The sequence below is a fragment of the Aspergillus saccharolyticus genome, assembly GCF_003184585.1.
Source record: "Aspergillus saccharolyticus JOP 1030-1 unplaced genomic scaffold BP01scaffold_64, whole genome shotgun sequence".
In the NCBI taxonomy this organism is placed as follows: domain Eukaryota; kingdom Fungi; phylum Ascomycota; class Eurotiomycetes; order Eurotiales; family Aspergillaceae; genus Aspergillus; species Aspergillus saccharolyticus.
In genome coordinates, this window is record NW_020290674.1 from 1 (window position 1) to 15,530 (window position 15,530).

The 15,530-nt window shown below is 41.3% G+C and overlaps 5 protein-coding genes across 5 annotated transcripts; all 5 read left to right on the plus strand.

The window, feature by feature from the left end:
- Nucleotides 1–1,089: 1,089 nt before the first annotated feature.
- On the plus strand, nt 1,090–3,157 carry BP01DRAFT_395725 (actin-like ATPase domain-containing protein). Its single transcript, XM_025578412.1, has 3 exons — nt 1,090–1,325; nt 1,372–2,878; nt 2,929–3,157. Exons 1-3 carry the CDS (start codon nt 1,310–1,312, stop codon nt 2,984–2,986), a joined length of 1,581 nt encoding a protein of 526 aa, XP_025426567.1. The 5' UTR covers nt 1,090–1,309; the 3' UTR covers nt 2,987–3,157.
- A 518-nt stretch (nt 3,158–3,675) lies between these two features.
- BP01DRAFT_361090 (uncharacterized protein) lies at nt 3,676–6,572 on the plus strand. The gene is made up of 3 exons (XM_025576060.1): nt 3,676–4,225; nt 4,278–5,628; nt 5,685–6,572. Exons 1-3 carry the CDS (start codon nt 3,829–3,831, stop codon nt 6,475–6,477), a joined length of 2,541 nt encoding a protein of 846 aa, XP_025426568.1. The 5' UTR covers nt 3,676–3,828; the 3' UTR covers nt 6,478–6,572.
- A 3,115-nt stretch (nt 6,573–9,687) lies between these two features.
- BP01DRAFT_307866 (NADPH oxidase family protein) lies at nt 9,688–11,700 on the plus strand (the record flags this gene model as incomplete). The annotated part of the gene is made up of 4 exons (XM_025572317.1): nt 9,688–10,270; nt 10,320–10,393; nt 10,445–10,593; nt 10,809–11,700. 4 exons carry the CDS (start codon nt 9,688–9,690, stop codon nt 11,698–11,700), a joined length of 1,698 nt encoding a protein of 565 aa, XP_025426569.1.
- Nucleotides 11,701–11,962: 262 nt separating this feature from the next.
- BP01DRAFT_361093 (uncharacterized protein) lies at nt 11,963–12,910 on the plus strand. Its single transcript, XM_025576061.1, has one exon. The coding sequence runs from the start codon at nt 12,050–12,052 to the stop codon at nt 12,842–12,844; it is 795 nt and encodes a 264-aa protein (XP_025426570.1). The 5' UTR covers nt 11,963–12,049; the 3' UTR covers nt 12,845–12,910.
- A 340-nt stretch (nt 12,911–13,250) lies between these two features.
- Nucleotides 13,251–15,497, plus strand: BP01DRAFT_361094 (uncharacterized protein). The gene is made up of 2 exons (XM_025576062.1): nt 13,251–13,650; nt 13,701–15,497. The coding sequence occupies exons 1-2, from the start codon at nt 13,305–13,307 to the stop codon at nt 15,341–15,343; spliced, it is 1,989 nt and encodes a 662-aa protein (XP_025426571.1). The 5' UTR covers nt 13,251–13,304; the 3' UTR covers nt 15,344–15,497.
- The last annotated feature ends 33 nt before the right edge of the window (nt 15,498–15,530 follow it).

Below are 15,530 nucleotides of genomic sequence, written 5' to 3' on the forward strand. Positions count from 1 at the left end.
ACCCGTGGGTATACCCACGGGGTATGCCCATCTGGGTATCGGAGGCTTGTTGGACGCTGCTTGAGGAATGCCAAGAGAAGTACCCGTGGGTATACTCACGGGGTAAGCCCACCGGGGTATCCGAGGCTTGCTGGACGCTGGTGGACTGGTGGAAAGTAGGTTGGACAATCGTCTCCCAACAAACTCTCGCACCTCGAGTAAAAGGTTGCGGCCTGCTTGCATGTGAAACGACCGTGTACTGTACTTTGGAATTTACATGGGCGCGTGGTCAACGCCAGAATTACTATTGGTACATGTATCCCCTTCAACTTTCTTTATGTCTGATGACTTGTTGGCAATGCCGAACTAGACCATGCTTAAAGATTTTGTACAGGCGATTTTAAATTCGGCTTGACTAACAAACATATTACAATTGTCTCCAAATCTTAATGCCAAGATGCTAGTGTCATTGTTCTATTAAGAGGGCCGTATTAGAGTTATGGGGTTGTCTAAGATACAGTCTGTTAAGTACTCGACTTTTACTAAAATTACAGCATCACGCTCAATAGGTCTACCCGAGCTAATATCTTGGCAGTGGCTCCGAAAAACATTCATGGTGTGTTTGTTGGTCAAGCCAATTTCGAGATCCTCTATACAAGGCTCACACATTTGTCCCAATTTATGCTAAGAATACCACAGGAAGCCATATCGTCTTTAACGCAATTCCGTGGCAACCCTTCAGGGGCCTAACTACCATATACAGTATGTCGCGATTGGACAGCGAGAATGGAAAATAGATAATCATTTCCTGTGAGACACCTCTTTGAAAGGGCCATCTGCGACAGGTTGCTCCGATCTCAATCAATCACATATCCTGGTATTAGCACAGTGCAGAGAAGATTGCACGTGAAAAAACTATGAGTACTACTCTTGAAATCTATTTTTATTAGTTGAGAGGAAAATCTCTGAGTACATATTGTACAGGATCATAAACTTTGAGGAGAACCACCGACCTGGAAACTAATCAATTATCGTCAGCTTAAGTTAATTATCTAGTGATATAAATCGCGGTGTATAGGTTGTTACACCCCCACAGTCAAGTCTTCGGTTCAGAACCGCCTGGTAACGTTTATGGTCTTGCATTTACTAAAAGCTTTTGTTCAGACATCTTTGCGGAGTTACGAGCAGAGGCATAAATAGTTATAGCTGTATTTCCCTCTGCTCTGCTCTCATTTCTGTCTACAATAATTCTATATGGACTCAATCGCATTGCTACAAGATCGTATGATGAGATGACCCCTTTGTATCTTGTAACATTGAAGGCAGTAAGATGCAGAACACTATTGGTAGACCCATGAGTCCCCCATTAATTTCTTCTGCTGACTAGATCAGGTATAGATTTAGGCGGTGCATCAGTCTCTGTAGCCGTTTTCCAGAGCGGTAGAGCTCACATAATCACTGACTCCCAGGGCCGCGAGGAAATCCCATATACACAGCTGGTCTGCGACCACAGTGCAAGAGCACCAGATAAAAAGCTGGATCATGGCATGGATAGTATGCGTGAAATGACAGTTGTTCTTGCTAGAGTGAAAGATATGGCGGAGACTTACCTTGGCAACGCTGTAAAGGATGCCGTGATAACTGTTCCGGCATCGTACGGGGATACGCAGCGTCTTACTACGAAGCAAGCAGGTCATCGAGCTGGCCTGAATGTTCACCGGTTACTCAATGCACCAACAGCTGCAGCGATAGCTCATTGGTATGATTTTCCCAAGCCTGCTGGATATCTTATGCTGGTATTGGACGTCGGAGCACGTCGAGCTGATGCCACCATCTTTGATATTTCTGGCGGCTTTTTCGAAATCAAATCTAGTCAAGGTGACTGGAACCTTGGCGGTCATAGCTACGACGCCAAGCTGCGCCAGTATTTTACCTACTATTTGCGAAATCAAGTCAAAGATCATGATCTCGAGGCTCTACTCCAAAGGTCCGAGGATATCAAAAAGTCTCTAACTGTTTGTGAGACTAGTACTGACCCTTGTGGTCTTATGATTACTCGGGACCAATACGAAGACATCTGCCAAAGCATCTTCGCAAGAACAATGCTCCTGATTCAAAAGGTGATTGGCGATGCAGCCGTCCACAAGTCGTCTATTGAGGATGTGGTTCTCGTTGGTGGCATCTGTAAAACTCCGATGCTTCGAAAGATTATCTCGGACTTTTTCGGATTTCTTGAAGACAAGCTATTCGAGCCTCACTTAGCTGTTGTGCGTGGCGCGGCGCTACAGGCGGCATCGTTCACAAGCTGTTCTCTCCTTCGTGGATTTCTCGTCTCTGATGTTGTTCCTAATCCTATCTATATCGAACTCGGGAATGACCATTCTGTACAGGTTTTGCCCCGCAACACTAAACTAAGTCGGGCTAAATCAATTGTGACTTTTGTACAATCACCTTCACGTTTTCCCCAATGTTGGAGACTGATTGAAGGTGGAACTGAGTCCAATCAGGTACTCGGTAAATTTGACTTATCTTGCTTTGATGGATTAAATCCCCGCCGTCCGATCACACTTGAGGCCAGAGTCTCTGTCGATCTTGATGGTATATTAAATGCCGTGATTTATCTTGGTGAACCAAAGCATAATATTTGCAGTACTCTTCAACGAGTACCCCTACCAGGGTGGTCTCAGCCGGATGCTGGCGACACAGCAATCCTACACTCACAAAATGTGCTACCAGAAAGCAGTCTACACTCATACATGAGATATCTCCTGGAATTATGCCGCAGATTATCATTTCAGGACCGGACTTTGCTAGCTGCAGCCATTGCCCGCGTCAACAATATAATCTCGACACCAGGATTAGATGATGCTGAGCCGCGACTAATGGAGTATTTGATTAGGTAATAAATCTCTATCCTCTAATATCCGTCACGCTAATTCACTCGCATAGAACCACCGATAGTCTGGTCAATAACCAAACAGTCCCGGAGGCGCAAATGTTGGACTAGGCTTGGTTGTATAGTACTGGGATTATCACGTTGATACTTCAGTGGATAGCTTTCATGGCTAGTCAAATGACATAAAATTGTCAAAGCACAGGATTTCTATAGCATCGAACAAATCTGAGATTCTTCAATGTATACAAAATATTGGAAATCTATAACTACGTTCGCTTGTACAGAAATCCAATGACCTAGCTTTCTTCACAACCACTAAAGGCATAATACTGACTTCAGCTCAAGTCATGTCTATGATGTAATAAATAAAGGAAATGTACTAGTTGTATTGGCTAGTGGTAATCTTGGGTTGACCCTGTGTAGCTATATAGCTAATAGCTTCATAAAGTGGAGATCTAATAGGGACTAATTACCCAGTTATCTTATTTCAAGGGCGTTATAGTTATGGAAAAGAGTGGTACCCCATGCATTAATCTAATATCATGGATCTGAATTAGATCGCTCCGACCTCACGTACTTGTCGGCCTGGAATTGGCCTGTCAAAACCGTTTTATGTTCATGATTTAGACTAGCTTTCGACCGGATTATTTTCTTTGGCCAAGGGAATTTAGTATATGAAATATTCTACATCAGCAAACCATACTAAGCCACTGCTGATATTCTGTGGTCTTGATCTAGGGATAGCTAAAATAAGAGAGAAAATTTGTCAAGAAGTGATAAATCCAAGTCACTTGTGATACTATAGATCTATTCTCATGCAATCTCAGTATAAAGCAGCCAAGTGTCTCAAAAATTGATTGCAGCATTGGCTCCTCCATGAAGGTCGTCTAACAATATTCCAATTTCGCCAATTTCTAGTTTATATAAGAGGTGTAGGCATTACTGAACCATTTATGGATTCAGAGACGTTTTCGCGCGAGAAACATAAGGCATGGCTTGGTACTGCTAAAATACCTCTCGATAGTCTGGAATTCCCGGTGCATGAAAGTCGAATGGACAACAGGCGCTGTGAAACCCGCCTTCTGAAGCTCTTTCGTGAACAATCTTGCGAGAGATATGCTTATGACAATTATATTACTGCTGTCATAAGGAGAAAGGACCTGCTTCAAGCACTTCAAGAAAGCAATATGACTATTGAGTCGCTTCATCAAAGCGAGCCTCCATTTCTCGAAATACCATCAGGTCTACCAATCATGGGGCTTCGTGGGAAGCATCGATGGATGGCTGCGAGAAAATACTTCTCTAATCCTGCAGATCGATGGTGGACCGTGTTATTCTTCGACTTAGATGGTAGGCGATTCCTTAACTTTTCCAAAAGTAGAAACTCTAATAGATTCAACAGCGGTTTCTTCTAAAACCCTTAAATTTATGTCCGAAGAAGACGATAATTCAATGCCCTTCTACGATGGAGAGGTATACTACAAGATCAGAACAAACGAGCTCCAGTCTGATGGGGCGAATGCAAAAAAATGGATTTGCAGAATAGTCTCTGAGTGGAAACAAAGCGACTATAACAAGCTCCATCAGTCCTCGTGTTACAAACCATTTTGTGATGCACTGGACTTACTTCTAAATATTCCAGTGCTTCTGTATGCCTTTCAGTTGGGTAATCTTCGCCGGATCTTTCGAATGAAATGCCCAGAAGAACTAGCTGTGTCAGTCACGCAGGTATACAACGTATGGGCGAGGTTGATGAAGGGGTTTGAGTTGAAGCTTACTATATCCGATGTCGAATATCTTCAAGGACGATCTCCCAGATGGTCATCCGTTGATAGAAACTCTATTGAGGAGGCCTTTGTGAGCGGCAGACTATTTCCCGATATATGTAACGAAAGAGACCGCGTCACACTGAAAGAGAGGGTTCTAGCCACTGATACGATAATCCCATCAATGAGAACATTTCTTGAAAACACTAAGTTCCTGGAGCCAGCTGCTGTCATTCTGCGAGGTCTACTGCCCAGGCGATTTCGCGGTACTATCCAACAGCAACTATTGTTGTGTTATACATATAGGGACAGACCTAGGGAACATTTCTGGCGGTCATATCAGCATCTTTGGTTGACAGCGTTGCGTATATTTCCTTATATAACTTCTTTCAAACCTCTCCAGGATAGGAGAGGAAGACGCATGGCGTTTGTTGGCAATTACTGGGGATTCCTGGCAATTACTGCACGGGACAATGGGTTCTCGTCTCGTCAGATAGACACTCTCCTTGAAACATATCCACATTATGACATCATTCCGCAGCCCGTTGAAGATCCAGCATACTTATATCACTCGACAAATCGCTGGAGGCTGAAAATTAGATGCGGAATGCCAAGTGAGACAGCTTTTCATAATACAGCTCCGTTTCTCTCTTTAGAAAATATCTACCGCGAACGAAAGCCCCAGGCAGGCGCAGCCGAACTTACACATTTTGCCGTGGCTCGAGACATCTTTCTTTCTTTCTTCCAAGGTCCAGGATCAGGAAACACTGAATTAAAGGAGCATCACTCAAATCATGATGGTCTAGACCAGGAAATGACCCCAGCGCCTTCAATCCTTAATCTAGAACAACAAGCGGCCAGTACTAGAGATGCACCTTACCAGAACCTCCACTCAGGGGTAGCTAGCGGACACAGCCAGCCAAACCAAACGGATCTACCGATGATCGATCTACCCTGTACCTCAACCAGTGATACCATTGGTACAAAGTATGAAACCCTCTCGGGGAGTGACGTATATTTGGGTCTAACTCACGTCTTGACAGTGCATATAGAACTCAGCCAGTTCATTCTGCTCTGGATGGTTCAGCAAACTTTAAAGATACGGAGATTCAAGGACACTTAAAACCAGAGACTACACTAAGTAGAGTTCGAAAGGTAATGAAAGTTAAAGACAGAACAGCAAATCTGTCTATTATTGCTCAAAAAGCATATGATGCCCTCAGTGCTCCGCAGACGCCTTTTCTCGTCAACAATCTCGCCAAGAAGGAAACTATAAGTCTATCTGAATATCCAAGCCCTGTGACATCGAAGAAACCAAGCCATCTTACCTTGACTAACAATTCTAGCAAAGTTAGTAAAAGGCCACCTGGTTTATCGATCGAACTTGATGGTGCATTCTCTGTTCCTAGCGGTTTACCAACCTCCTTTCCACAGCAGATCGAATTCCCTGAATATACAGCTAGCGCTCTAGCAGAAACAGAGCATATCAACCAATGGGAGAAAAACGTTGTCAAAGTAAAAGTATCATCAAGCGTGAAGGCCGCTAAAGAGCGCTTATATGAAGCGAACTTCTCAATTGGCCTCTATGTCTTGGGAAGCAGTCCTGGTGAAGATATTCTCTACTGCATTGAACAAGAGAACCTCAAGTTTCTAGATGACTTTCTTCAAGATACAAAACGTAGTAGTTGGTGGTATCGAGCTTTTGAGGATGACTACCTCAAGACGATATCAAGTCATCAAGTTCACGAAGCACTTGCAAACTATGTCTTTGTGGTTTGCGGAGAATCTGAGAGTGATCTTTCTAGAGTCGAAGAATCGCAATCTCCCGAGATCTAGCCTGAAGTCTTCTACCTGATATGACTTCATGATACTCCGTTAGAACTATGGCTAGCTAAAGGCCTGCACTTTGAACATGTCTACATGGAAAATTCAATCTAGACCTAACTTAAGCTTAGATGAAGAGAAAGTATGGATGAACTAATAGCTTAGTCTTGAAGGAATTTATACTGAAAATGATTTCGATTTAAGCTTTAGTATAAATTAGATTGAAAGAAGATGGAAGAAGAAATAGGTAATATTAAGGTCTATCCTAAAGAGAATTTATATCAGAAATTATTCTTCTTATTGTTAATCTAGGCTTTACTAAAGCTTAGATTAAGTGAAAGTATAGATAAGTAATAATCTAGACTAAGAATTAGATTCTCATTAATACAATCTTTATCTAGAACTTATTCTAAATACCTTACGAAAGCTTGAATGAAGAAGAAGTATAAAGGATTCCTAAAAGTGAAACGCAAAAAGAAAAGACGTTGATGTTTCCAGAACATAAGAGTAGCATATCCGAGGCAGAAGACAAGAAGAGAAAATTGAGGGTGGTTAGGAAGGTTGAGACTAGGTATAGGTAGGCTTCGCACGGTATATTTTGTCAAGTTGTGGGAACAATTCTTTGTTGTTATTGATGAGGATAAACTAATAGCCTAGGCTAAGAAACATGTATACTGAGAATTGACTTTAATTGAATATTAGCATAGATGAGGTTGAAATAAGTATGGATAAAGTAATAACCCAGACTAAATAAAGTTTGCATTAAAGTTATCTTATATCTAGGCTTCATTAAAGCTTCAATTAAGAAAAAGTATATATGAAGTAATAGTCTAGGCTAAGAAAGGTTCATAGTGGATATTTTCTAGATCTAGACCTTTTCAAAGCTTGAATTCAAAGAAAATGTAGATTAAATTAAAGTATAAATAAAGGAATAGTCTAGGCCGAAGAGAATACTAGAAATTTGTTCTTAATCTCTGCCTTACTACAGCCTGGGTTTAAAAAAAGCATAGATAAACTAATAGTTCGGGCTAAGAAAGGTTTCTACTAAAACTTATTTAAAATCTAGGCCTTGCTTACGCCTAAGTTAATAAAAGTTGTAAATAAACTAAGAGCCTAGGCTAAGTAGGTTTATATTAAAATAAATCTTTATCTAGATCTTAATATAAATTAGGTTAAATAAAAGTATAGATAAAGTAATAGTCTAGGCTAAAGAAAATCTATACAGAAATTATTCTTAATCTATGCCTTACTACAGCCTGGGTTTAAAAAAAGTATAGATAAACTAATAGTTTAGGCTAAGAAAGGTTTCTACTAAAACTTACTTGAAATCTAGGCCTTACTAACGCCTAAGTTGATAAAAATTATAAATAAACTAAGAGCCTAGGCTAAGTAGGTTTATACTAAAAAAAACCTTTATCTAGATCTTAATATAAATTAGGTTAAATAAAAGTATAGATAAAGTAATAGTCTAGGCTAAAGAAATCTATGCTAGAAATTATTCTTAATCTATACCTTACTACAGCCTGGGTTTAAAAAAGTAATAGATAAACTAATAGTTTGGGCTAAGAAAGGTTTCTACTAAAACTTATTTAAAATCTAGGCCTTACTTACGCCTGAGTTAATAAAAATTATAAATAAACTAAGAGCCTAGGCTAAGTGGATTTATACTAAAAAAAACCTTTATCTAGATCTTAATATAAATTAGGTTAAATAAAAGTATAGATAAAGTAATAGTCTAGGCTAAAGAAAATCTATGTTAGAAATTGTTCTAGATCTAGGCCGTACTAAAGCTTAAGAGAAAGTGTATAAAAACTACTAGCCTAGGCCAAAAAAATATTGATTCAAAAAGATATCTATTTTTTGAATATTGGGATAGATCAGATAAAAAGAAAGTAGAGATAGAGTAATAATCTAGGCCAAAGAGAGTTTCTTAGAAATTATTCTAAATTCGGGCTTTAATAAAGCTTTAATTAAGAAAAAGTATAGACAAAGTGATAGTCTAGGCTAAGAAAGGTTTATACTGGATATTATTTTAGATCTAGGCCTTCCAGCCTGAGTCAAGAAAAAATATAGATATCTTTAAAGCTTAGGCTAAGAGAGATTCATACTATAAGTTACCTTTATTGTACTTGTCTCGAAGATCCAAGTAAGCAGAATCAGTCAATTCTGATCCTCTAAATTAAAGAGACTTCACTCCAGCCAACACTCTCCTACGCATCTTTCTTTCATAACCATTCTTTCAAGGAAACTATTCTACTATAGAATATTAAGCTTAGTCTGAACAAACTGTGCCTCTTTCATATGTCTGACGAACTTCAGGTTAGTCATAGTATATAAGTTGTAATGCCTATGAAATTGTCAGAATAAATCCCTTAAGTTCATTTCTACATTTTATCTAGTTCATTGCTCTTGCAGATGGATATTCTCATCATCCTTGCTATTATACTCGGTGCGATACTGATATTATTAATTATCATATCACTCTACAAATATCTTACTACTCGATGGCCACCCAAAGCCTTGACATTTCTCTACCATCACTGGGAACTGTCGTGCTTTTTATCACGAAACAGCTGGATACGCCGAGTGAGTTGGGCCGAAGCCTGTTCCCAATTACTGTACTGGAGTGCTACACTAGCCTGTAATGGAATAGGCGTCGGATCATCGAAGGAAGCTGGTGTACGCGCAGGACGACTTGCAGTTTTACAATTCCCGCTACTCTTAGCAGGATCCAGGCTTCATCTGGTTGCGGATCTACTCGGAGTTCCGTTAGCTGTTCTTGCAATATTGCATCAAACAGTAGGCTGGATGGTTTTCCTGCAGTCAGGCCTGCATGTACTCTTCTTGAGCAGAAGCATCAATTTCACCTGGGGAGACCCAGGAAACCGTCAGGGTATTATTGTAAGCTCCATTGTGCTATTTGCAACATAGGATTTAACAATTTTGAAGGCAATTTGCTGTCTTGCTGCATTATTCATATCAATCTTTCGGCCGCTCCGAAAGCGTATGTATGAGGTCTTCATCAAGTTCCACTATTGTATCGCTATTTGTTTTCTCGCGTTTGTATGGCTTCATATACAACAGAAAACGGTAGCCACCCTACTTCAACCAAGCTTTAGCCTTGTCTGTGTTGCGGTGGCCACGGGTCTACTCATCAGTACTACATCAGTCCAAATAGGGCGAGTCATATATTTCAACTTTTCAGTTAAGCAGGCGCATTCAATGATCGCTGTGTATCACTCACACGGAGAACGGCAATTGCAAGACAATAGCACCGAGGATCCCCTTATCAGGCTTCTTGTAACATTGCCACGAGGGTGGACTCTAAAACCTGGTCAAACGGTATACTTATATGTTCGGACAAACAATCCATGGTCATTTCTGCAAGGGCACCCGTTTTCGGTCGTTTGGTGGAATGATGCGCGCAGAGAAAATGGCCGAACAGATGACGAAGACCTCGGCCAAGATCTTTCTATACTTGGAAAGGATGGCATAAGAAGGGAGGAACCAGTGACTGAAGTAGAGTCTAATGTCGGGAACCCCTTTGCCTTCTGGTTGCTTGTCCAACCACGGTGGGGCTTCACAAAAGATCTTGCCGCCTATGGGACCTCGACAAAGCTACGAGCTGTGGTTGATGGTCCATATGGTGGTGATTTCAATTTTAAGGATTATGGCCATGTGATCCTTTTCGCGCAAGGAATTGGCATCGCAGCGCAAATACCATACATGCGGCAGTTCTTCTACGGATCATTAAACGGGATACTTCCTGTTCGCCGTATATCGCTTATATGGGAGACGACCGAGAGTATGAATCTTATACCCATCTGACAACCATTCTCTAAGCAGAGGTCTAGGGAATCTCGTTACAGTTGAGCCTTGGATGACACATCTACTTACTCAAGATCATGATGACTACAGTAGAACACTAGTATCTATTTCCTTAACTGTATGGAGAGACCACTGCTGATATATAGTATAGATGCTCAATATCAAGCTGCATGTTCTGGATAAACAGTCTGGCTTGCGATATGGGCGACGCGTCAGCAGCTTTGCAGGCCCTATGAATGTGAAGGATATTCTATCCGAAGAATTTCAAGCCCAGCGGGGAAAGACACTAATCACCGGTCAGTATCTCGAATTCTAATTCAAATCCTGAACTAAGATCCTGAAGTGTCAGCTAATGAAGAGGCTGTTGATGCTCTCCGGGATAAACTATTTCACTTAAGTGAGAAAAGGCTTAGTGGCTCAGGGTTCAAGCTGCTGTGTCTCGATTTCCAGCCAGGGCCTACCACTATGATTTGACGAAAGCAAGATGTAGATAATAGGCACTCGACATGCTACAGTTTTTATATAAGTAATGAAATTTTCCATAACGCACAGCTGCAGGACTCAGTCTTTTTTCAAACCTTATTCCTCAAGCAAATGAAACCATTGTCGCCGAGAATGTTCACCTTCAACACTATTGAGCCGAATCAGCATGATTTTGTTTCAGGCTTCAATCCAACGCCTCTTCGGGAATATCATAGACGGCAGCATATTTTAGCGAGTCCTCTCCTCATCAAGATCTTCAATGCGTGCAAAAGCAACACAGCAAGTGACCCGGATGCAGGCGCTGCCAAAGAGCAAATATTGGCAATAAATATTCACATTCGAGAGCTGAATGCTCAAAACAATCTTGATTCAAATTTTTGTACGATTGCAGTCGATGTGTTTCTATATGCATGGTCCAATCAGGATCTAAACCAATATCTTCATGACTTTTGCCGGATCCATTATCTTCCTGTGGGATGGGCATGTCAGCCACCTGAATTATACAGTCGATATCAGCCTTATACCTGTCGGTACTGGGAAGACTGTGATTGGCACATCCCAACACTTTTATTCAACTTTGTCTGGCAACTCCGTAAAGCGGACGTCAATTCAGACATCATAGACGACCAGGAAACCATAGTAATTGAGTATGGCTTCGAGTTCAATCGACGTGTCAGCAAATTTCATTCACTGCATGGAAATCAGACCTCAACAGTCGGCTATATACAAACAGACAATATTTTGCGCCTTCTCAACAATTTGGGTAACTGTTACAGTTCCAAGGATAAATCAGGTTATGAGACTAGTCGTACTAACCTGAGACGAGAATGCCTTCTTCATAATTATCCTCTCTGTTGGGTTCCAGATACCTTTTCATTGGAGCTGTCAAAAAAGAACCTGTGGTTTTCACGTGAAATTGTGTAAAAAGCTAGAAGACTGTTTGAGTTGTCAAGCTGTGGTCTTGTTAAAACCAATACCAAGTATCTGTGTATCACATGTATTATGAACGGAATAACGAGTCCATCTAGCATGAGCCTTTGAACCTCAGGAAGAATACTGATAATCTTTAAACCTACGATACGGTTTGATAGAACCCTAAGAAGAGATTAATTTGAACTTTGGGTACTTGTTTGGCTCGCCACCAAGTGGGGTATGTATGGACATTTAGCTTGGCTCAATTTGATTGCTCAAGGATATATAATGAAAAGATCAGGTCGCAATAGTGAAGAACAAATTCATCAATACTCAATAATAATCTACTGATCTTAACACAATGACTGCCGCAAATCAGGGTGAAACAAGGTATCGACATATTGGTGAGGTGATTCAGCTACAAATGTATCACCACTACAAATATCAACGTGCGACGAAGCACCTGCGGGATTTGTACGAAGCCTATCGAGCTGGATCTCTTGAGGATGCGGAGAAAGCTATCTGCAGAATCAAAGTCATAAACTCACGAATTCGCGAGTTGAATGAGGAGAATCGGCTTTCCATAGAGTTTGGAATCATTGATTACGGATCTTTCTTATATGGTTGGGAAGGACGACAGGGAACTGCTTATATGAAGCGTGGCCTCGAAGACCTCTGCAGAAGAAAAAGATATGTTAAAGGCTGGAGTTGTCTTCCTCCCCAACACGACTTCCGCTACTTTGAAGAGCCGATCTCATATCCCGGTCAGCATCAGCCGGTGATCTGGGATATTTTGAGTCCGTGGCTTCAAGTGCTGTGGAATCTACATAAAAATTGTTTACACCAGCCATTCATCGGCGATTGTGAGTTGCAAATTCTGGATTATGCAAAGAACGGTGGCTTTTCGGTGCACTGTGACAGGATCCGACATCATTATCACGCCCTCCGTACCTTATTTGTGGCTCTCAAAGAGATGGCATTCTTTTTAAAGAGATGGCAGATGAGACAGGATGCTGCATTTTCAGCATGTGAGTATGGTATCCGGAGAGAAGAGATGCGAAGGGTATGTGAGTTTGAGGGACTTCCTATTGCCTGGATTCCTGATAAAATTGCCATCGAGGGACAAGGCTATACGAAAGTGAGGATTTCAGGTTAGATAGTGTATTAAACCGGGCTTTCTGGTTGGATATATATTCTTGCAAATGTATCACTTAGATTGAAGCACAAGTCTGATTTACCCATGATCAAATCTCCAATATAGGATAGTGGACATATAGATATTGCTGGGGTCGGGAACTACTGAACCCGGCGCTGAGCGCGATCTTTCGTACAACTAAAAGACACGTTCAAACCTTGATATTGCATGTGATAGTCAGCGGTTACGAGATTCAGGCTTCATGATGCTGTAAGCCGCGCTGACCAAGATTCTTTCAATTTTAGTCCTACAGTATCAACACTATCTCAAAGTAATACAGTCTCATAATTCTACCAAGTAAGCAGAATTAAAAAGTTATATATATATGAGATGTCCATCACATTGCTTGGAAGTGAATTAAGTCTAATTCAAAACATCTATACTATACCTATATTAAGTCTCTCTTCTGCATTTCTGGAAAATGTCTTTGATCAATCCACAGTCTAAACCCAAATACGACGGCAATGAAGAGGAATCTGTTGTGTCACCCTCTCCCAATTCTCACGATGTGACTACTAGAACTCTTCCTAGAGAACCCAATGCGGCTGCTAAGTCAAACTCAGAAGAAGTAAATATGACTCAGGCAGAAAAGAGATCAGAGGCAATTAACGCAATCTTGAATGGAGGCGAATATGAATACGAGCGTATATTGGGTGTCAGTAGCACCGAAGGAGAAAACGTAAAAGCACGGGTTTGGAAACAGAAGATCTCACTCGTACACCCAGATCTAAACAATAATTCATACAAAGCAGGACAAGCAACAGCATGTATGTGAGTCGGTATAACTACCAAGATGATGGAATTTAACGTGATGTAGGGCTTAACCGTGCATTCAGAGTCCTAGGTAATTTGTCAGAAGAACGGTTTCAGGAAGGCCTAGACGATATTAGTGCCCAATGGCATAATAGTGCTTTTGATGATGATAATGATGATGTTGAAGAAGATCCGGGGGATGATGATCCTGAGTGTGATTCTAAAACAAGCACAGATAGGGCAACCCCAGTTCAAAAGAAAGCCCCGAGTGAGATAGAGCAAATCTACGCCAAAGCTACATCTGATGTTCTAAGATTGTTGCAATTTAACGATCTAAGCGCACTTGAGGGGGTCTCTGAAGCCGAGGAACAAATTTCGAAATACTACGATACCCTTGGATCTGGACAAGGTTCAAGGGATTTCTCGCTTGTTCCATCAATTCTTCAGGTCACGGCTCAGGGTTACGCAGAAATCAAAGCTTCTCTTGGTAAGAAAAATACACCCGAGATATTCGAGCGATACCAAAAGTACCAGGACACCCTCGAGTGCCACGCCAGACAGTTTGGTTGGCCATCGACATGGCGACTGCCACAGCTCGAAAGCCAAGAGCTGGAGTTGGAAGCTTTCTATAAGCAAGCAACAAAGTATATTTACGTGCTCAAGGAGAACACACATGATGAGAACAGCATCCGAGGCTTAGAAGTCCTGAATGACCAGATCGAAGATTATGCAGAGCAAAACGATCTTATGGATTATCCGACTATTAATTTTCCTAAGTTATGCCATTATTATGGGGAATTGAAGCAGTATTTCCAAAAGCTGAGTCCTTCAAACGACGCAAAAGCTAGGATTGAAGCCCTGCGTAAAGCAGAAACAATCAGAGATGAACTGGAACGATATTGTGTTTCCAGAGGTTACCCTCGAGATTGGATACTGGAGATTCCTGACAGTCTTACTAAGTCATCTCCTCTGGAGAATAAGCTGGCAGGTTTGTACAAGGTAAGGACAAGAGAGGGATACCCTATAATCGGCTACCGGACCTGGGGTAGTGGCCGGAAGTCATATTTATTTGCTGTACTTCCAAATGACGACACTCCTATCGGTGTATTACTGCCTGGAAGAATTATCGGCAAAGACACTAGAGAGAGTTTTGAAAAGTTGGAACAAAAAGTTGAATTTCATCCAAGGGGCACAAAAGACTCTAACAATGGACGGGACTACAAAGTGAAAGCAGCCTTTGTTCATATAAGGAAGAACGATTCTGAGAGAGCCCCAGAGACATGGGTGTTATTGTTTTGCACCAAAACAGAGAACTTTTCTTTCATGACTTTGAGTGCTTGGCACAGCTTCCGTTCAGGCGTTGACGCATACTATGATGTTCTCAAGCTTTATCAGGAAAACGATTTATCAGCACCAGACCACATTACAAAGAGGCTCCCTAATCAATTAACCCTTCCTATTACAAAGTCACCACAGCCTGTGCAGTCTTCTCATGTGAAGCCAAACACAACAAGTCGATTTTCTCTACCAACAGCTGCCGAAGCTGCACGGAATAGAGACCCTGAATCAGCTGAACTGGACAGAATTATGGATGTGCTACGAAATGGAAATAAGGAGGAGCCAAATACCAAGCTCACTCTTGAAGAGCGCACTAAGAGAATCAAGGAATTGGAAATGGAGCTCCAATCCCTTCGAGTGGGGCAGTGAGCTAGGGGCTGTATGATTCAACGGCGTATAGCTTCCTCCGAAGCCCTATAGTATTATCTTTTTGACTTACCCTTGTGTTTTTGTGTTTGAGAGATAAGGTTTCAACGTTTTGTTAATCATATTTGATCAGATCTATTACTCGTATATTAAAACTAGTAGACACATAGTAATACCATTATAAGTAAAA